Source organism: Anser anser, assembly GCF_964211835.1.
Source record: "Anser anser genome assembly, chromosome: 2".
NCBI lineage: Eukaryota > Metazoa > Chordata > Aves > Anseriformes > Anatidae > Anser > Anser anser.
In genome coordinates, this window is record NC_139721.1 from 123,008,431 (window position 1) to 123,031,595 (window position 23,165).

General features: G+C 35.9%; 1 protein-coding gene across 10 annotated transcripts in view; it reads left to right on the forward strand.

Annotated features, from left to right (window-relative positions):
• The window catches only part of ZNF385D (zinc finger protein 385D), a 436,921-nt gene that overhangs the window by 66,242 nt on the left and 347,514 nt on the right, over positions 1-23,165 (forward strand). For 7 of the 10 annotated variants that reach the window (XM_083825066.1, XM_083825063.1, XM_083825069.1 and 4 more), the window contains one exon: positions 19,717-19,995. In XM_083825066.1, coding sequence (XP_083681192.1) covers positions 19,717-19,995 — 279 coding nt within the window. Of the gene's footprint in view, positions 1-4,300; positions 4,323-15,438; positions 15,554-17,555; positions 17,567-19,716; positions 19,996-23,165 lie in introns of those variants that run through there. The other 3 variants (XM_083825070.1, XM_083825072.1, XM_083825064.1) reach the window with 3 other exon arrangements.

Genomic DNA, 23,165 nt, shown 5'->3' on the forward strand with positions numbered 1-23,165 from the left:
TTTGGGCTGACTTTATAATTTGAGGAAAGAGCCTTCCTTGATTTTTGAATTGTTTTGGGAGTTACTAGTGGTAAACGTCCCCTTAGAGTTTGCGATATTTAAATCTGTAATGCCAAGGCAGAGGATGAAATGTCTGTCCGTGGAACTTCCTGCTAGAATAGTCTGTGTTCAGTAAGATGCATAGGAGTGTTGTGATTGCTAAGTGATGACATTGAAGAACTGTTGTTTACTGGGATATACTGGTTGTCTATAAAATTTGAATAATATGAGTTAAATTTCTTTTGATCCTTTTTGTCAGCCTCTTATAGGGTTAATATATTTTAATGAAATATCTTTATTCATTCAGAGCAAATTCATTTAAGACTTCTGTAATGAAATGGTAAAGCAAGAGAGTTGTGTTTCAATATGAAACAAGTACATCCAAAATTCACTAAGGTTTGTGAACCTGAACTAATATGCTTCCCTGTCTTTTTTTTTTTTTTTAAATTTGGAAAGAATTTGTAAATAAAATCAAAACTCTGAAGATATGAACCCATAGAAATTAAAGCTAGATGTATACTGGAGCCATGTAAACCCAACACTCCTGAGTTTGAACTTCTGAAGATGGTTGGTGTTCACCAGTTCTGAGGTTTTCCCCAAAATTCGGAGACATTCACATATCCAGTAAAATTTGATTGCTGAATTCTAGATGAAGAACTAAAAAAACTTGCAGAGAGGGTGAGCTTTTCGAAGAGCACCCTGCATCTCAGTCCTTGTTTCTGACCTGTATTTCTGCTTAAAAATAAATAAATCCGATACATCAGCTTCCTAGTCTGCGTTGATGTAAATCCATCTTTCTCTCTCTCTTTCCCTCTCCTCTCACCCTTCCCCAAGAGATTTTGACTTCATGCCAGTTCTGGGAAACCAGCACACTATCCTCTTCTGTAAGGTAACCATGTTTGAAACAGTATCTCTAGAAGCAAAAAAATGCTGTTTCTGTAGAAGATGGTGCTAAGCATAATGGTGGTATAGATTTATGGAGAGTTCAGACAACACATGCTGGAAATGCTACATACCAATACAATTAAGCCTAATTAAAACTCTTCATTATAGAAGAAACAATAAGCAATCATTTATAAAAATAAGTTTATGTTGACTGCCAAAATTAAATGAACATGTTAGGGGGAACTCCTGATTGTGTAGTTATTACTAGGAAGAGGGATTGTATGTTGGGGATGGTGTTGGCTTGTTTTTTGGTAAATGATATTGACAAAAGTGTAAGCTGACTTTAGTGTAGCATGGAAATGACTGAGATGAGGTAAGGGAATATTAATCTGCAAACCCATTTGCTCTTAGCTGTGTGCCCTGGGGTGTAATGGTGCATGGTGGGTAAGTGCATGGGCATAATACATCACTAGTCCTTTTACATGGCTAGCCACTTCTTTGTTCTGGTAGCACTTTCACTTTTTAGATGGTAAGAGCACGACCTTCATTGTTAGGATTACCTGAGCCAATGAAATCCTGATCTTAACTCTGGTGCCTGTGAAGTTCTTCATACTTTTTCTGCAGTTGTACAGGAAAGGGACAGTAGTCCCTCAGCTCAATTCAGAGGCAGGTGGTAAGAATTCAGAATAGGGTCAAGTGCATTCGAAACAGAAGATACAACACTTTCCTGGGTTTATTCACTGTAACAAAAAACAGAAAGATGGTGTAAAAGAAATAAACAGATGAGGGTAAAAATAACTATATAACTTTTGTCCATATTTCTCATGGAAAAATATTTCCTCTGAAATAACTATACTCTCTCTATCGGTTACATGTTCAAAGAACATGAATATTAGCTAATACATCAATAAAATTAAAGAATAAAATACTATTCCAGCAATGCTTGACACATGCTAGAGTATCAATAAATGTATTCCAAATCCCTTTAACAGATTCAGAAGAGATGCTGAATTGTTATCTGGTGAATATATTTGAATAAGTGTCTTAATCTAATAATTTCACATTTATGATGACTCGAAGCTTTATGCCACAAAATGGCCAAATACAATGTAATATTTTGAAAAGTCCATATAAACACTGAGTCACATTTGCATGTGTCCCTTATGTAATGAAGTTTTTATGATTTTTTTTTATTTATATAGTGACTGCTTTTTAAGAAATTAAGAGTAATACCCATGCAAGTTGGACTAAAACAATAAAGAGAACTTACAAATTGCAGTCTCTGTTTTTGTTTTTAAACTCAATTTAGGCAGCATTTTGAAAATCTTATCCCTTTAGAAACAGTACAAAAACTACAACTATTCTGTCAAAACTTAAATAATGGCCTAAAGAATCCATTTCAGCATACATATACACCACACTAAATAACACTAGTCATAGCAATTATCCAGCGGTTTCTTGGGGATGACTACTGAAACTGAAGGGTAAGTCATCTTTTCAGACAGAAGAGTTTTCTGCTGTTGCTTATATTCAGTTTCTAAAATATGCTATATAAAATTAAGACACTAATCTCTATCTAAACATATATCTTTTGTGTTTGGGGACATTTCTGGGATGCGTTGTACTTCTTGGATACAAAACACTTGCCATAATCATGGGTTTACTTCTCATTTGTCTGGTATACTCATGGCATTTTTTACTAATGAATTCCCAAGTGATGGAAAATACTTCATACTTACCCTTTAAATAACAAACAAAAAGGGAACAGAAAACTATGAAATATACCATTGAACTTCTTTTCTTGCTAGGCATAGTATCATGATAACAAAAATACTCTGTCATTCAAATGAAAAAAAGTTATTTGTCTCTTTTTCTTAGGAATACAGTAATCTCTGAAAAATAAAGTTGGGTAGAAAAGGAAGAAAAGCAGAGCTGAGGGTGGCTGGAAGGGAAGGAGAGAAACTGTCTGTTAGTCTTGGGAGCTGTGCAAAGTTAGGTGCCTAGAAAGCATGAATTCAAGTTTAACCTCCTATTGCACTTGACAATTGCATGAATGACTAAAGTGTTTTTGTCCAGATGCAGACAGGAATTGTACAAGATTTATAGATAAAGTAAAAGGATTTCAACAAGATCACCCCTGACAGCACTGAGTGTTGTTCTGTAAGGTATTTTCCTCCAGGTACAAGTAATCAAGCAAATATAATAATGCACGTATTTATCCTTCTCAACTTCACTGTCATCTCCAGTGCTAAAATACTTTGATTATTTATAATATGTTCTGCATCTTAGTCTTATATTCTAAAAATGAATTTAATTTGAAGAGACTCCTGCTATTTTGTGACTTCAGAAAGGTTTTGTTTATGTTGTGTCTCTGTAGGTACTCTCTCCAACTCTCTCTCTGGGGTACATTTCCTTCAGTATACCTTGGGAAAATAAAATCTTTTTGTAATGGCAATGAGAGATCTTCAGGCTTCATGATAATATAATTCTAGATTCAATGTTCTTTTTCTGTTTCTAAACTTTGCCTTTTATGCTGATACAATATTTAACAAGTTACGAATATTTCTCAATAAGATAATTCCTCTTTAAAGAAAATATTTGTTCTGTGGAATGATTCAACTCTGTGTGGGGCGGGGGAGGGGGGTTTGTATCTTACTGCATGGAAGCAGTTTGGGCTGTTGGAGTAATTTGGGAGCACAAGGGGACGGGACCATTCCGAATCTTAATGTAAGTGGTCAGCTCCAGATGTGGCCATTTGATACAAGAAACTAAGAGGAAAGGTCTTTTCAGATGGAGTATAAGTGTTCCAGGAATTAAGCTATCTTTGGGGTATATTGAGGAAGCTTATATAAGTGATTAGCAACACTGTGTTAGAACAAACAAATCAGTTTAGTGGAAACTAATGTAAAAGTAGGGTGGGGAAAAAAATATGAAAGCGAATGTGGAAAGAAACATGAGAAACTAGGGAGCTTTGGTGTGCTGCATAGCCAAGGATGTTATGCTCGTAATGTGTGTTCTGGCTGAGTTTAATGCAGAGTTGCTCATAGAGAAGAACTTGGAGATAAACTGAGTATCTGTAGGGAGAAAGCCCATGAGTCTGATAAGAAAACAAGCTTTGTCTTCAAGAGTTCCCTAAAGGTTAAATTTATCCTGCTCTTCTTTCCATTTTTCATTGCTGTAATCCTGAAGTGTAGTTAGTTCTAAGTTATGAATATCCCACAATTTAAAGTTATTACAATTAAAATGTACACTTAACCTTATCAAGCTAACATCTGTAATAGTAGGTTTTCTCAATTTGCTGTTATTTTTTTCTTTGCATTGATGAGCCATTTGTAGAGTGGGTTCTTGTTGCATGTGGTCAAGACTGAAAGGCCTTGTCTGCTGGCTCAGAAAAAAATGTGAGTAGTTATGGAGGTAGGTAATGTTATTAAGTGGCTGCCTCTAAGATCCTCTACTTCTTACTCCTGCAAATTAGCTGAGGCTAAACATTCAGATTTGAAGGAGCAACTCTACAAAGTCAGTGTGAGATAAAAGCTCAGAGATGGAGTAGCTTGGTTTTGTGCTGTTGTCTTCTGCAGCAATGCATCATGTATGATGATTAATTTTGTCAAGGTTGCTGAGTTGTGGGTGTGTATTATTAATTTTTTTTTTTTTAAATCTCTTGTGTGAGGGAAAGACACCTGCAGGTAGGACAAAATGATCTTGGGTCATCACTTCTCATTGCTAATGCATTTCTTGACAAAATGCTCTATCAGGGGAAGAAACACCTGTTCTGTGTTCACAGGTGTGACAATACTGTAGCACTGCAAAACTTCCATCTAGGCATCTGGTTGCTTTCCTATGCTTCATACATTGCTGTTGGGGGGGAGGGGGAGTGGTACTCATGCTTCTGGTAGGTTTACTGTCAGAAAATCCACCAGCCTTCTGATGTCTCTTTTGATGGCTGAAAGGGTGACATGGCAACAGGAGTGAGTGGTAGCTGCTTTGTCTGCTGCCTTAAACCCATGACAATGTTGAACTTAAACTGTTGTTAGGTGATTGTGATATTGCTGTTTATGTGCTAGCTGTACTTATGAGCTGTAATATGAACACATTCTTGTACAGTATAAAATTTGAAAAGTGACTTAGTGTTGCTTGTGCTAGAGGACACAGAGGTCTTCACTCTTCTTTCTCATTAAAATTTCAATTGGGGTGAGAAAAGCTGAAAATATATTGCTGCTTTGCTTGTGAAAAATGTCATTTTTTGCTTTGCAGGAAAATTTCCAGTGATTTTAACCCAAAATGATCTGTCTCAAATGACCCTATTGATTTAAGAAACCTAAAATCTATTTACATATATCTATGTATATAGTGTTTATATATACATAAATACATATATTGAATTGAACTTTCCTGTTGTTTTTGAAATTTATCATATGCAAGGGTTGAAGTTATTTGGCAGGGCAGATACAAGTGTCTTTTTCTGTAGACAGCTTTAAGAAAAAGTCCTTGTAGTCTCGCTAGTGGTTGGTAGTCAACTTTTTTCCTAAAGAAAACAATTGCCTTCTCAATGGATAGTTATTTATGTTTCATAGATCTTTGAATTCTTCAGGTCTTAAAAATTGCCTATTTTAAAATAGCAAAGATAGAAGTCATACTGCATTACAAGGAGAAAAACAACCCTCCTTGTTACCTATTCCTGGGTAAAGAGTTTGAAACTAGAATAGACCGATTATTTTTGTTGTTGTCATTGTTATTTTTCTTTAATAAATGCAGATCACTTCAAAAAGTTCAATATAGCAAGAAATAACTAGTGTAAAGGATCACTGCCTTGGTTTATGTGTCTCATTGCACTAGAAGGCTGAGAATTTGCTGAAGCAGCAGTAGAGCAGTACTGTGAAATGAGGTTCAGTCAATGAAGAGCGATAAGTGCAGTGATCAATAATCAAGTGATTTGTGAACAGCAGCTGATGACTGTGAGTGTGCATTGGTTCCAGATGTGTATTGTAGGAACAAGGCATGCTGAAGTGGATGATACTGTTATACTGCAAGGTAAGCCATTCACATTTGCTTCCTGACAGTGAGTGTTGATTGCAAATGACATTACTGGGCCTGATTTAAATAATGACAAGTAAAAGAATGATGATTTTGTCTCAACTAGGGAAATGTAAGGTAGGACGGAGTAGTCTCTTATGTGCAGTGGCTTAGGGAAAGGTCACTTGTTTGGTTGATGGCTTTGCTGACGTGCAGTGTTTACTCTTCACATGCTTCTGTGACAAACAAAATGAAAAATGAAAATGTGACAGATTTCAAATTAGAATGAGATACAAGTAAATCCATATGTATTGAGAAGTAAATTTTATATCCTGGTTGCCCATAGCTTGGCAATTTTCCTTATATTAAAGATTTTTCAGAGAAAAAACAAACTTGACAATATCAAAATTCACAGTAGTAGAAAATAGTAGTAGTAACTTGGCATGGTGATGGTTTTTTTGTTTGTTTGTTTTGTTTTTTGTTTCTTTACAAATTTTCTCAAGAAACTAAAACCAACTGATTGGTCAGATATTCATTAAATTAGTAGTAAATATATTGCAGCCTTGTGAATCATACAGTCAACACTGAAGTTTTAACTATTGTAATCTACACAGTTTTTCATCATTTATTGTTTCCCTTTTCTGATTAGAAGCCAGTCCTTCAAATCCCCTGTCATATAAGTAGCTCTTATTAATACAGGTAATTCCAGGAAAATTCCCTGAGACTGCTAGTTTGAAAAGTAGTGTGGGTCTAAATTAATAATGGAGACTAATTTCTATTCCTCTAGAGTAAATCTATATCAAACATTGAAAGGTGCTTCAAGTGTTCTTTAACTCAAGCTGTAAAAGATACCATAAATATAAAAAGTGACAGTTTCTATAATGCATAGCAAGAACAGCAGAAATTATGGTGACTGCTGAGATGCTGAAGTCACTGTATGAATTTCTAGGTAGGAGGAAAATGGTGATCTGATTCTGCTTGCAGCATTTTTATGCCAATGTAATGCCACTGCCTTCAGAGGCTGTCATCCCGACCTGCACTTCTGTAGGAGTGTGTTTATCTTGCTATTTTTTAATGGAAGGATCACCATATTACAAAGTTCTATTAGCTAAAGGTCACTACTACCCTTATATTTACCACTTCTCTACTTCTCTTAAAAAGCTTATTTAAACTGAAATCTAGTGCATATCCAGGGAGATGCAATTTATTAGATTATGACGTTAATTAGAGAAAACAATTCTGAAATAAGAAGTATTAAAAACTGAGACAAATATTTTGCAAAGTATCTAACCTTTTGTCATAAAATCATGTTTCAAAATAAGGTAATTCTGGAAATTTCATATTTCAGTATTCTTAAATGACCTCCAAAGTAAAAGAATATTTTATTGCAAATTTGAGCTACTATTTGGAAAAAATTAAATAGTTGAACAAGTCCCAGGGATTTTATAAACTTGTACTGATGTTTAATAGAGTTTATAAGCTTCTTCATCTGAATCAGCGTGGCTGAAGGAAGAAACTTCTTTTTAAGTCTTACAGAGCTTTAAATTCTGCCATGCATGACTTCTCAGAGGTTTCCAACAGCCTCAGCCTACCCAGACAGGTTGAGAGAGATTGCTGATGGCCAGCAGAGCCAGAGGAGACAGAAATAATTTACGGACTCAGCAGCAGTAGCTTTTGCAGATCAGTGGCTGAGCAAAGTGCTCAGGCTTCCCAAGATCAGCGGTTCTGGGTCTGCTATGAGCATCTGCTGCAGAGTGCAACAGGAGAAATTGCTGAGAAGGTCTCCCAGAGAAGGCTCGAAAACATCAAGTAGCCTGCTGTCCTGCTTTCTTACTCTGTGTGTGGTTATGCCCATGTTTATCATGATTCTTTCACAGAATCGTGTCTTCTAGAATTAAAAAAAAAAAAAAAATCCAATTTGGTGGGGGTGTTATAGAGGTACTCATTGATGCTTTTTAATTATTAGCAACCCATAATATGTGGGGAAAAAAAAAGTGGAATCCTGAAGGCGGGAGTTCAAGACAGCTTTGCACATGAAAGACTTATAAGCATATATATGTTTTCTGAAACTGAAAAATACTTCCTATTTTTGACTTCTGTTTCCTATTTTAGCAACAATAAGGCACTATCATTAATTAATGTGTTCAGTGAGCTTCTGGACCTCTCTGGTAATTTTCTACATTTTGAAAGACACTGCTGAATATCTTGTAAAATCAGCAATTTTATATTGGGGCTGATTTTTGCTAACGAAGTGAAACAACTGTCCCTGCACTACAGGGGAGGTGTTGGCTTTAAGTTTCTAGTTTGTTCATGTTTACCTGTACTTTCATATTTTTATTATTGAGCTGTATATGTCCAAGTTGTAAATAGGTAACATATTTCAGAGATCTTGGATCAATAAAAACTTACAGAAATAATTTCAAACCCTCCTTTTACATTTGCCTTAAAATATATTTTCATGTATGTAACTCATAAAATATATATAAACAAATCCTCCCTATAGTCCGCTACTCTCATTTTCCACACATAATTCAACAGAGGGAATTATAATCATAGGAGAGTAATGCAAGGAAAAAGCAGCATCTCCTTGCTCAGTAGGTCCTCTTAGGTCCTGGTATTTTATGATACATGTTCCTGGACATGGGACATCTGTCCAACCTATGGAATTATATCAGTCATACCTTGAAAACGCACTTGTATTCACTAATAGCGAGTCACCTAAACTTACCACCCCCCCCCCCCCCCCCCCCCCCCCAAAAAAAGAAAAAATCATCCGAATCTCTCTTTTCTGTAATTAGATTCCTTTTCCAGGTTTTTATTTCTGATGCATAAGCATTTATATAAATGCATTACATCTGGGTACTGTGATTAAAAGTTCATTAGAAATGTGACACAGACAGATAGGCTTTGTGCAAAAATAATTCCCCAGCTGCGTGTGTGATGCCCTGTGTTGGCCTTGTGTGGCTGTAACCTTAGCTGGTTCTGTAGGACACTCCACGTCATCTTATGGAAATGTAAAAAGGTCCAGATCTCCCAGTTTGTCTTCAGATTCATCCCCAATACACATCAAGGATAGTCTAGTTTCTTAGATGTTTATCTCTGTCCCTAATATTGATGAAGACCTTAAGGTAAATGTGTAGCTGATGTGAAAGAACTTTATATCAGCTAAGAATACTTTACAGAAGACATTGGCTTTCAAGACACTACAAAGAGAATATACTTTTAAAGATAGAAACTCTACTTTTACACTTCTCAGATAAATAGCACAAAAATCTACCTCAAAAAACACATCCTGTAAATGGGCAGAGTTTCTGTCCCTGTTGCCATGAATGCTGTACTAAATGCATATATATTTTTTTTTTAAAGAGAATGCAATGGATAAAATAAAAATATTTTCCATGTATGCTTGCAAAAGCATCAGCTAACCTTTCCAAACAAAGCAGACATTCACTTTTATGTGTTTGCATTGCTTGGAAAATGATTTGCTCTCCATTAAACTCAACATTAAATGGGCCAGTGGGTGTAATGAAGCAATAAAAATAATAAAAAAAAATACCTATACTTGAAAATGCTGCCAGAGCTACCTGAATGCTTTAATTGTTTTTCCAGATTATCTGTATGTTATAATTCTGTAAAATATAAATGATAATCTTCAAATATAAGCCCTGATTCCTTAGCCTTTATTAACACTGGTGTTTTTAAAAGTGCATTTACAGACAAAGGGTATATATAATATTTTGTTTAATCTAGAGATCTCTTCCTAAGTGTGACTGACTGAAGTACTAAAATTTCTCTTGCTCTCTTTGATTTTCTTTGATATCCTTTAATTCTTTTGGTTTAAAGGCCTCTAATTTAAAAAATATCCACACAACAGCTCCCTAAAACAAAAATATAACAAAAAGGGAGATCTGCTTCTCACTTTTGCTTGCTCTTGTATGGGGTAAGCATTCAGATTTCCTAAGGCTTGAGAAGGGTCTTTGAGTTGAAACTAAATAACTCTGGCAATCTTGAAATCTTGAGAAGTTATTTTGCAAACAAAAAGAACTTCTGAAGTTACTTTATATATATATAAATTTATATAAAAATAATAAATAATACATATATATAAATATATATATATATAAAGTACAAAACACAAACCTCTGACATTACTCTTAACTTGAAGAGTTAAAACAACAAAACATTCTGAATTTTAATAATCTTTTGCTTGTGACCTTTAATTTCCTGTTTCCCAACATGACTAAATTTATTACTCGTTTATTCGTTGTCTGACAGCTGCATTTTTATATGCATAAGGAGTATTGTAGGGAATGAAATGTCTCTATTAAAATGATCATTCTTTATTCTGAAATTTGTTTGGGGGGGGCTGTTTTTTATTTTTGTAGCAAAATATCTGGAGTTAATTCATGTCTGACTTGCATTTTATTTATTTTGTTTTATTTTCATAGATGTACTTTTATCAGCGCATTGTTGACATACTTAGAGAAGGAAAACAAAATATTTCTAAAGGGTTGTTTCTATCAACAAAATAAAAACAAACACTAACTGAAACTTAAGGACGTTTTCAAAATTACCTACTTGTTTACAAAGATAGTTAGTGTCTGTAATGTGTTCTTGAGAATAGAATTTACCTATATTCAAAAGTAAGTTGCTCATTATGCCCAAACATCTGTGCATATTCTCTCTTTCTGCTGAGATATAAATATTTGACTGGACATTTAGGTACTAGAAAAATTTGAGATCTTTAAAGTAGAATATAGCACTTAAAACATTATGTCATCCATGTGTCCAGCATGATTTCACATCAGGGAATTCATCCAGAGAGACTGAAAGAGGTAATTTTATCTATTAAATCAAAAACAATCCCAATACCTACAAAATTTCTGTAGTTCTGTAGACAGAGGTTCATTGTCTTCTTTTCCTTTTGCACATACTTTTTTTCACACCTGTCTCTGTACTCTGCTAAATGGTCTAATTTATGTGTTGTTCAGAGTTAATAACGTGAAAAATCTGCACTTCCCCCCCATGAACTTTAAAATCTATTCTATTTATCTTGTCAGAAATAATGCTGAAACTAATGTTTTGTCCAGCAGAGGTTTGAGTTGCAGATCATTCCAGTTTAAGCTGCAGTCAGACTCTTCTGTCCTTTCTTTTTGATCCCGGCCAACTCAGTGCTGTTGACAGGAGTTTTGAAACTGGAAGTTGAATTAAAAAATGTGGAAATCAAGAGTATGGGGGGGGGGGGGGAGGAAAAAAAAAAAAAAAAAGCACCCTACTCTCCAGGATACATTAGCAATAAAAGATTGTTTGGTAGGCAGAAACTTTGTAGCTTCACTAGATATGCCTTTGAGCATTTTAACTGCTACCTTCTACACAGAGCCCATATGTGAGATACTGCTGCTGGAGAGGGAGGTGAGGCAGCACAAACACTTTACTTCACCTGCATGGGAAGAGACTCCCTGCAGTGTCTGGGTTCCAGATGCATTGCTGAACCTGGGTCTTCATTTGTCCCTATTTTAGGCTGAAGTCTTTGTCTTCACAAGGACCATCTCTGAAAAAAAGACTGAGTAAAAACCAAATGAGGGAATTTCGTGGCTTGGCTCTGGCTGTAGAGATGTAAGTCACCACAGTAGCGCTTCTCAGCTTTTTAGAAGCTGATGTTTGCAAATTAATTACTTGGCCTTTAAATAGTTCCAAACCACCCAAAGTGCTCCATTATGTTAGCACAGGCTTGAGAAATAGATATGTATTACTAACTAATTGAATAACATATGGTGTTGATTAGTGCTTAGCTCTTTTTATAGAACTCAATTAAAAAAAATGACTGCAGTATATTTTGAGACTATGAGATGTCTGTTGGTTGCTTCTGGCATGAGGGAACTGCTGAACCAAGAAATGATGAACTTTTTCTGTTTAGTTCATCTATAAGTTCCTCTTAGAACTCGTAGTGCGCATGGCTATGACTGGAGATAGGCTGCAGTCTGTTAATTTGCTGCAGTATTGAAATGCAGCCTTTCCTGAAAGATTTAAGTGCTCTCCCGGCAAAACAAAACAAAAGCCTAGGCTTTTATTTTCTGCGCTATTGCTCAAGATATTTCAGATGGATAAAAACCTACTCTTCCAGGGTTCAGTTTGCAGAGATGCATTCCTTGGGAGAAGTCCCAAGACATTAAGGTATAAAGCCCTTCAAGCCCCAAATAACCTCTGTCTCCTTCCACCTCATGTTCCCTCCCTGCCACAAGCAATAAATGTACAGTGGAAAAACCTGCCTTTATCTCTTTCACTTGATGCAGCTTTTGCCCAAGAGATTCTTTTCCTCTTAAACTTTGCAAAAATCACCTGAGATGATGATGATTATGAATTCGTTATTACTCACAGAGATAATTGAAGTGGTATAACAGCTAGCAACAGTAATCAGGTTGGGAGGAGCAGGATGGATAAGGAGAAATAGCAAATGAGTAAACAAGGTGTTTCTGTCCCTGATGCATTTTTTTTATTCTCTTAAGCTATCTACACTACTTTATTTTGTGTGAAATTTTTAAAGAGAAAATATAGTAAATTGAGATTTCAAATGCGATGAGAACAATATTAGACAGGGAGCAATGAGAAATACTGATTTCTATCCCCAGCTTTATCACTGACTGGTAATTTAGGTCTTGGGTGTGTGACCTGACAAACTCCTTCTCCTTTTTTAAAAGGTGCTAATGGTTGTTTTTGTAGTCTTAAAACTTAGTAGAGAAGTCTACCAACAGTGTCAAATTACTTAATTCATGTTTTCCAGATTTTCATATCACCTTTTGTTGTATCGTATTCTATTTTGTATTTAACTTTCATCTGAAAGACAACAAAATATGAAAAACTCAGAACAAAAACAGAACAAAACTGAAAAATCAATTATTTTAGAAAAGTCTTTCCAATCCCAGTAATTTCCTGTTGCCCAGTAACTCTTCCACTGAGATTATTCATTCATCCAGAGAAAACAGATGAGTTCTGCAGCATATTCTGAAGGTTACTTGGGTCATTTGGGAGGGACCTGTGTTTTAGATGGGCTGTGCTTTCACCATGAGTGCTCTTTCACCATTTTCCCATTGTTCATCTTTCTCTTTGTATGTTTGTAACTGCCACAGCAGCGATGTGTAGAATAGACTGTTCGTGACCTAAATCACTCTGGGCCCACAATCAGGAGTAAGTGCAGCCTTGATCTGAATCAGAAGATTGCAATGTCAGGACCACATCATTCAGTGATAATGAGAATGTAAGAAGCAAAAGCTACTTTATGTTCCTGTTTGTGAGCCTTCCCCCAGGCCATATATCTTTGTATAAAATAGGTGACAATATGTTAATTCTTAACTTCTCCCAAGAACAAGTTTCTAGAGCAAATTTTAGCATTTTATTCAATGAGCTCAACCTAGAGTTTGCAAAGGCACTAGCTTCTTGATAAAGGGGTCTTGGGCACCAGATGCAACAGTTATTTTTGAGTAACTGGTAAATAGGAAGACTATGGCTTACAGATAGAGTTTTGGGAAGGGTCACAGCATGTATATTGACTCCTAGTGTGGAAGAGGTTCTTAAAATCTAAGAATTAAACTTAAAAATGACAGTATCTGACACAAAGGTCACCCTGCTACTGTGGCTGTCATCAAACAGTAACATCCTGTCCTCTAAAAGATCTAGCATCAAATGTATGATGTTTGAAAAGATGTGGAGATTGCAGATATTACCAGGGGGAAGGGAGAGGAGGTGTTCTGCAGTGTGCTGGTAACATTCCCCCATGACTTGAAAACTGACAAAGTGATAGTTAGAAAGAGGATCTTGGTGAGCGATCCCTCCTTCCCAATCTCTCTCTCCCCAACACGTTCTTTAAAAGCAGTTGTTCTTTGTTGTTAAACTTTGGCAGAGGAGTTACTGTTTCTCAAAAAGTAAAAAGAAATCAGGAGGATGTGTAAATGGTATAAAGGTTAGAAATGTATATCCTTTGGTTTAACCATGACTTCAACAAATACCACTAACATACATTTAAGTAGAGAAAGCTTCTTATAGGCTGTTTTCCTGAGAGTCAGTAGTACAGCCAAAGAAGTAGATCTGTTTTCAAAGAATCAGCTCCCATTGGTAATTTGGCTTAATTACTCAGGGTTTCTTATTACCTGCAGAAGTTCAGTCCTTTTAAAGTCTTGAAGAGGCTATTATGGCAGCTGTTGGGAAGAAGCCAAGGAGAGATTCTTTAGGATATACCATGTCATTAATCAATGGCAAGTGGTCAGCATTGAGTGTAACTTCCTTACCTGCACAGCAGTCTGCTAATAACATTCTTGCCCTGGGATCCATATACTCCATTGACCTCTTAAATGAACCTAATGTATTTGACTATTATGTACACATCCTGTCATAGTGATTTTGATAATTCTCTACTGACAAGGCAGTCCAGAAATGAAACAATCAGTTGTAATACAAGTGGCAAAGTTTCCTTTCCATATGCTTGAATAGAAAGTGTGTTTTCATATTGCAGTTAAGAAGGTAAGGATAGTTTAATGGGAAGGATATGATTTCTAATCCCTTACATCCAAGCACATTTCAGAAATCTCCAGGCAGTAGCTATGTTAGCTAAACCAGCAAACACCACAAATTGTAGTTGTGTTGGTTTTCCACAAGGGACAGTTTTCTACTTCACAAAGCTGTAATGTCATGCAAAGTTCATTTTACTGGTAAGCATCATTGAGCCAAAATTGAGTTCAGAGCTCCAGGGAAAATAAATATAAGCATTTATCTGCAGTGCTATTTAAATTGGTTTGAAATTTTGAGTTCTTGTTTACCTTGCTCATTCATTCTAGTTCACTGCTCGCCCCTGTAAGGCTCCTAAAGGTTGAGAAGTTAGCTTTATGTTAGGGGTGGTGGGAGTGCCAGAAGTTATCTGCAAAACTTAGGACTGGTTATGTAGTATGTAACCAGTACAGTCAAGATAAACTCTATACTGTAACGGCAGGGAAAGAGGGTTTAACTTAACCCCTATCAATTTCTACATAAGATCAACATTTAAACCAATAAAAGATGGATAGCAATTAAAAACAGTTGTAAAGTTAAGATTTTAATGTTTTCTTCTAACCATAGTCCATATAACTTCTCAACACAATAACTAAGCATTCTGTTCCTCACTCTTCCAATCAAAATTTATTCCTAAACATTTCACTTCATGAAATAAAGTATATAATGATAAACATACTTATGCAGGCATGAAATGAAAGTCTATGTGCTCCTCTGCAAGAATTGGTCTGCATTTATGGAAATTCTGGTGGATCAACCTTACCTTTTTTTTTTTTTTTTTTTCCAAATATTGGTTGAGTGACAAGTTGTATTTTAAAAGTGTATCAGCAAATTATACTTAGTTTCTATCTTGTCCTTCTCTAACCTTTGCTATTTGTATTTCTTTGTCCTTTCAGGAATACAGCGTAAGAAGAAATCAGAATATTTTAATTCTAAACTGTTTTTTTTTTTTTTTCCCTCCAGATTTTCTTGTCTTCATGTTTGGAAATGTTTTGCTCAAACCGCTTGTGTCCAATCAACATCCCATATACTGCTATGTTGTGCTGGCTTACACCATCAGCTCGAGTCATTTGCACATGTATAATATTTTTCCTTAGTTCTTTAGTAATGCTATTACCTATGCAGCAGCCACTGTGTTAATGAAATACTGGTAAAATGTAGCATAACAACGTGTATTCCTGAAACTCTTGTTTTCCTAAATGTCATCTAGTCTGTGGTTATAATTTTTTCCCTTCTTCCTCCAGATTTAAGAGGGAGATGGCAGCGTGAAAATGTATTACAGCTGTAGTGCCATCATGGGTTTTTAATGAAAGCACAAATCAAATGGTAGATGTTTGAATCATTTATTTCAAAGGTGTATTTTCCCTTGTTATTTAATTGTGCCTTAATCTAGTGTGCATTTTATAATTTCTTGTTCTGGGATGAGATTATAATGCAAGGCAGAAGTATTCTATATTTTAAAAATAAGGCTCTCATAGATTAACCTGTGTTGATTGGAATATTAAAGTGAAGTTATAACATGCTAATATGATTTACTAGGCTGCCTGCTAATCTATGTTAATGTTTCAAAAGGAATTAGGTATGTGTACAAATAGTGTACAATGTTTGTTTAATGTGCTAGATTATGTTTATTTAGAGTTTTACGTCTTGGTTAGAAGATCTGTTTTATTATAGTAATCTCATACCTATATGACAAACACTATAAGACTAGAGATATATTGTAATTTTAAATTCATACTGCTCTCTAGTGGGGGATGCTTTCAATGCAAAAAGATGATGTATATTAATGTACAGCAGGTATATAAACTGGAATTTCTGGAAAGTTATTTAGAACAATTCTTTAAAATTAGTGCTCTCATGTTAATATTTTAATCCTCGTAACACTTTGAAAAAAGGACTGAATTTCTTAATTTAAAAATATTTTAAAGGGATAAACTGTTCACTCTTCTTGGACTGAACAATATCTCCAGAAGGCTGAGAGGTTGATGGATTATTGCTGCTTCCTCAGGAGAAATCTCCTTCTTCCGTTAGGAGAAATATGTTGTAGATCTGCTGTAGGAAAATCTCAGGTTTTCTCCTAAGCTTTCATAATCTCATAAATTCTTAAGTGATGGTTGTGGTTTGTCTATGACAGTTAATATCATCACTGTTGATATAATAGGCTTCATTTAATAAATTACTACTACTTTGCTATTTTTCTTTGGAATTTACTGTTTAGCCTCCTTTCTCATCTCTTGTTTTAGGCAGCTAAAATGCTAGGTAACAGAGTCAGCTATGCACAAAAGCAGAAATAATAATACTGACTGAGCTGTTTTTAAATTACAGCAGATGCAGAGCTCTTCTCAGAACTTGGTCAGTATTATTTATAACCCTATCGTCTTGTTAAATGAAATTGAGTTTAGTTAGCAAAAAAGAACATGATACTAATTAAATTTATTAAAATATGAAAACTCAGATTGAAACTGTTTTTGATATTAATAGCTTTTAGTCTTGTATCTTTAGATAGGTTTATCTCTATGATTTGATTTTAGTGCAGTAAGTGTGTTTTCATTTTTCAGAGGACCAACAAAATGTTTATTTAACTGGTTGCTAATCACATGAAATTTCCAATACTTGAAGTCCTCTCAAGAATGACTTGCAGTATTATGGTACAATCAGACAGATTCAAAGTTTTTTTTTAGACTTATTTTTTAGATGCTGAATCTTGTCTTGATCTGGTTTTAAAGGCATCTGTAGACCATTTTCTTGTGTTGCTGCAATGAAGTTTTTTGATCTCTAGGTTGACTAATTTGTCAGTTAGAGACCAAATAGTGTTGTATTTAAGACTGCAGTGATTTTGTCATTCAAAATACAGATTAGATTCTTTGGCTAGATCTTCATTTATTCATTAAGTCTGGGAGAACAAAGCAGTTTAAAGATTTATGTGCTATATAAAGGTCTCATCAAGATGCTAAGTTGGTATAGCATTTTGTACTCCTTTAATAGTAAATAAGGTTTGCAGCGCACAGAGCACTTCTTCATCTGTATTGTTTCTGCTCACCTTTAATCATAGAAGCTCATGTTTACATTGGCTTCACTTTAAGTTCTGCAGGTGAGATTTTCTTCTCATTTCTGTAGTTACAGTTTGGTATTAGCTGGATCTAAATTCTCCAGTTAATCCTTAATTTGTAATGCTAGAAAGTTAAGAAAGTAATAGAGCATGATTATTATTTGCCTTTGGACTCTTTTTGAACCAGACAAGTTAAAATGTTATAAGAATTTGGCTTGAAAACATCACAGGAAGTGGAGAGGGAACGTCTAGGGCTTGCGAAATACCTGAGCTAATTAATAAATTCAAGGACAAGGTATGTGCAATTATTTAACTAAAAGGTAGGGCTTTTATTTTATTTTTTTCTTCTATTAATTAGACATTATTAAAATATATAAATATGGGGACTCTTCCCCTCTTTTTTTTTTTTTTTTTGGCAACTTGAAAAATGCATCTTGCATTTCAAAGTGCTAAAACTTAAAAACGTGAACTGCTTAGTGAAGTGCAGTATTTGAGTGTAGGATTATATATAATGAACATAACCATAGGTTGTCATCCACACAGTTTAACTGCCCTATTTTATAGTTTATATGAAAATATTAAACCAAGGACTTAATCCTAGATATGAGTATAAAATATTTCTGCTATCATAGCTCTTTGAATTTCTGTGGTGGGTTTTCCTTGGCTGGCTCCCCGATCCCCACTTAGCTGCTCATTCATTCCCTGTCCTCACCAGGACAAGGAGAGAAAGTAAGATGCAAAACTTTACTGTCGAGGTAAAGACAGGGAGATCACTTACCAGTTACTCTCACAGGTAAAATAGACTTGAGTTGGTGAAAATTAGATTAATTTATTGCTGATTAAAATTGAGTAGGATGGTGAGAAATTAAGACAAAAAAATTAAACACCTTCTCCCCTCTCCTCTTCCCCTCTTTTCCCACTGCTTCAATCCTTCATTCCCACCTCTTCTACCTCCTCCCTGCTGCCCCCTGGCACTGAGCAGCACAGGGGGCTGGGAAGTGGGGGTTGTGGTCATTTAGATTCTAACACTTTGCCTCTGCTGCTACTTGTTCCTTACACTCCTTTCCCTCTCCAGTGTGGGGTCTCTCCCATGGGGTACAGTCCTTCATGAACTGATCCAACATGGGTCCTTCCCATGGGCTGCAGCTCTTCAAGAACTGCTCCAGCATGGGCCTATGCCATGTGGTCTATCCTTCAGGGGGAGACTGCTCAAGCATGGGTCCCTTATTGGTCTGCAGCTCCCACCAAATCATCTGCTTCTGTGGGGGCTCTTCTCCACAGGCCACCTTTCCTACAGGAACCTGCTCCTTCATGGGCTCTCCACAGATTGCAGCTTCCTTCAGGTCACATCCACATGCTGTGATTTGGGGTCCTGCATGGGCTGCAGTGTGGAGATCTGCTCTGACTTGGTACACCGCAGGCAGCAGGGGGACACCTTGCTTCACGATTGTCTCCACAGGCAAATCTCTGTTCCAGTGCTTGGAACGCCTCTTCCCTCTCCTGCTTCACTGACCTTGGTGTCTGCAAGACCGTTTCATACATTTTTCTCACTGTTCTCTCTTACAGGTGCTGAATAGTGTTTTTGACCTTTCTTAAATATGTTTTCCCAGAGGCGTTATGCCACTGGCTGGTGGGCTGAGCTTTGGCCAGCGCTGGGTCTGTTTTGGATCCCATCAGAACTGGCTCTGTGTGACATAGGGAAGCCCTCATTCTCTGCACAGAGGCCACCCCTGCAGTGTCCACTACCAAAACCCTGCTGTGTAAAACCAATTGAATTTCCCACCGAAGATGATAGCTAAGATGTGAGCTTCACCTAGACTTTGCTGAGGAAATTTCTATCTATCTATATAAGGTTAACTTTTCATAAGATAATTCTCAAATACAACAAACTATTTTAGGGTTAAGATAAAAATAATTAAACACCTCTGGGAGAGTTTGGTTCCAGTGACAGATTTAATAGTACCCCTAAATGTCTAAAGACATTCATCTGAATAGCTGTGAAGTTACTCAAGTTACATAGCAGAACTAAAAAACATCAACAAAAGGTAAAATATGTGAATGGTAATTTAGTATTAAAATAAGAGAATACAAAGAATAATTTTCAGCATTTTACTAGTCTACAGATGTAGAATTCCCGTGTATATTACTTTGCATTACTCATCAATTTTCTCTGTTATGTTCTTTCTACCCAGAAAATATGAAGAAGCCCTGGAGCCCTGACTTACCAGCTGATAACCACTCGTACAATTCAGATTTCACATCCATCCCAGGCAGAGAAAATGAGAAAGAATTAGCACCCGATGGCACTGAAGAAAAGAAGGAGAGAGAAAAGAAACAGGCCAATTTCACTTTGTGCAATGTTTGTAACATTCAGCTGAACTCTGCTGCTCAGGCACAAATCCACTACAATGGCAAATCCCATCAGAAGAGGTTAAAACAGCTCAGCAATGGAAATCTCAAAAGTGATAATGGTGAGCATTAATATATATTTGTACAACTTTTGCCTTGTGTAAGCTGTATGGCTTTGGCTGTTTAGTACATATAGGACTGGATGTGGACAGTTAAATATGCTTTTTGCAAAATTAACGTTGTGCTTACGAATACCAAATTTAAAATATCCGTGATCTCATTATTCTTCAGTGTTATACAGCCTTCTATTGCATTCTTGGGGCAGGAAGAATTAGATTAGATGCAAGAAAGCTGGTGAATCGGGTATGCAGTGCTAAGTCTTAAATATTAAATTTTTAGTGGATTGAATACATCTCTTAATAAACTTTCAAAGATTTTTTTTTTTTAAAAACAGGTCTCAAACAAAACTTTAAGGACTACTTTTAGCAGAATAGATTTAGTTATGCCCTTGCGATCTTGTACCACAGAGAACCTTGCTTCATTGTGTATAGCATTGTCAGTAAACATTGTTATTGGTGTTGAGCTGAGAAATGCAGCAATGTGCATAATGTCAATATATAAGAGCAAACATTTCTTTTGTTCAGCCAAATCCTTTGATGTTAATGCAGAGAATCTCAGTTGCTTCAGAGTACTTGGTGTCATCCCTAACATGAACGCCTGGCAAATAGCTTAAGGGTATACTGTCTGTGTTGTTCCAAGTGTTTTGATTTTATATTTTGTTTACATGATGGTGTTGGTTCAGATTCTTTGTCATTCCATTTGCATTTTGATGGTTTTCAGCATAATCCACGATATTTCACATTTCACAGTCCGCTAGAAAGGTTACTCTTGGTAGGGGTGTTTTGGCTTTTAATTGATTTAAAGCAGTTACAAAATAAATTGGAAAAAAATACATTACACAAAACAAATACATTCCCTAAGGCATTTCACTTTAGTTTTGTCATTCAGATTTCAACCCATAGTTAGCATAAATCTGTTCAACCCATGTCTAGCATAAATCTGTTTAAAGATCAGAGTTGAAGTCCAAAGGAGGTGGAACAAAGATTGTTTTTGTTTTAATCTGTTTCATTGATGGCTTTGGGAAAAATATGTTGTGGTAAGTGGCATGTTTTCCTATCATCAGAGTGAGTTGTGTGCCTCAAAAAAAAAAATCATGCCTGGGGCTTTATGTACAGAAATATATCAGATTACGTGGTCCCTGACAAGAAAAAATAGATTACTATGTTATAATTTTAGTTCTCAATTTCATAACTTGTAATGCTTAACTTTACTGTAGTATGGGTAGATTTGCACTGTTTTGGTCTGTTTCTATGCACCATGTCATAGAAATGAAGGCTTTAATAGGATGTATTTAGGATTTACAGACCTTTTCTTTGGACCTACACAAACATTCTTTAACATTTTTTTCCATTAATTACTTCCTGCCCATTTGTAGAAGCATATGCTGAGCACTAATCCTCAATAGGGTTTAAGAGGTATTTTAATATTGTCTCTGCTTTGTCCTGGTTTTAGGAGTATGAGAACCTGTTGGGAATAATATGGGTATGTTGACGAAGTATGTTGGATGTGGGTGCTTTGCTGTGTATAGGATGTTGCTCGTTTCCTTAAAACAAACCAATAAAACAAAAACAAATAAACAAACAAAAACATCACACTGAATAACACAAATAATTTTACCTTTAAGTGGCAGGTCTGTAGAGTACAACGTTTAGTACCGTTCATAGTTCAGGCTTAGGAAGAATACCACTAACATTAATAGGAGCTGTGTGAGTGCTTAAAGATTGATTTCCTAGATGATTAAAAGTGGAATGTGGTTATCCACAAATGCATTCTTTCTAAAAACAAATAAGTACATTCTAATGCTATTACTGTCTTCAGTTAAGGTAAAATTGTGTTATCTTTGTTATTAGAACAACAATTTTGGTAGTGACAAAGTGTTGTTTTTCTGCAGTTCATTTTTCTGCTTTATTCCATGGCAAAAAAATAATTAGTAATTAAGCAATACTGAAATTAGTGTCAAAGTGTTTCAGTCATGCATCAACATTTATATTCTAGGGAGTATCAAAGCAGTAGCATATCAGTATGTTTCTTATTTCCTCCTTAAAATGTATCTGTACCTCATGTATGACTGGATCCATTTGTAATCAGAACATAACTGACTGTCTAGCTCTTTGTTTCAAAATGCAGTAATTTCTGGGGGGTTGCTGAAAAGATGACTCTCCAAACCTGGCAAATCTTTGAGTATCACCAAAAGTAGCGCTGCACTGGGAGAAGAACATAGCAAAGAGCATAAGGAAGTAATTTTCCCATATCACCACACTTTGAGATTTCCTATTCTTTAAACTGAAAATTACAAGTGAAATAGAGACCAATATGATATATTTTTTCCTAGAACTGAATGTATGAACTGAAAAATTAGAACTGAATATTTGACCTGAACAGCCCATAATTTTAAGAGAGATGCACTGCTTGAGATCCCCTTCCTAAATCAAGTAGAAATCAGGACCTGACAGGCCTTCCACAATAATAGGCTTTGTCAAAACTGGTATACTTGAAATATGAGCAATATTTTTCAGATGAATTATTGTTTTGTTGATGAGACCCCAGCAAGCTTGAGTGACACGACTGTGTCTGAAAAAATTATCACTTGACCCTTTCAGTTTATTATATGTACACAAATGAAGCTTTTTGAAGGTCACTGATGTAACTAAAGTATCTGTTAAAAGATGCACAATACTGTTTATTCAATATGTGTCAATAGGTTGCTTTATTTATGAGAATGGCGTTTCTCGTGTAGGAGTGTTATTGTCATAGAAGACAGCTGTTATGCTCAGTGTTCAGGTTGCTGGTCTAATCACTTGAGACTAAATTCTGCTGTAAATTGAAACATTTGCTTTATGAGATTGTTTTCTAAAACTTCATCATCAGTGATTTCTCAGTGTATGTATACTGTGATTAGCTCTGGGGCCCCTAGCACAATAAGGACATGGATGTATCCCAGAGGAGGGCCACAGGGATGATCGAAGGGCTGGAGCACCTCTCCAAAGACAGGCTGAGGGAGTTGGGATTGTTCAGCCTGGAGAAGAGAAGCATCCGGGGAGACCTTATAGCGGCCTTCCAGTACTTAAGGGGGGCCTGTGGGAAAGCTGGGGAGAGACTCTTTGTCAGGGGGTGTAGTGATAATGTCTCTTCTAACCCAAACCATTCTGTGATATCTCATGTTGAGCGACAG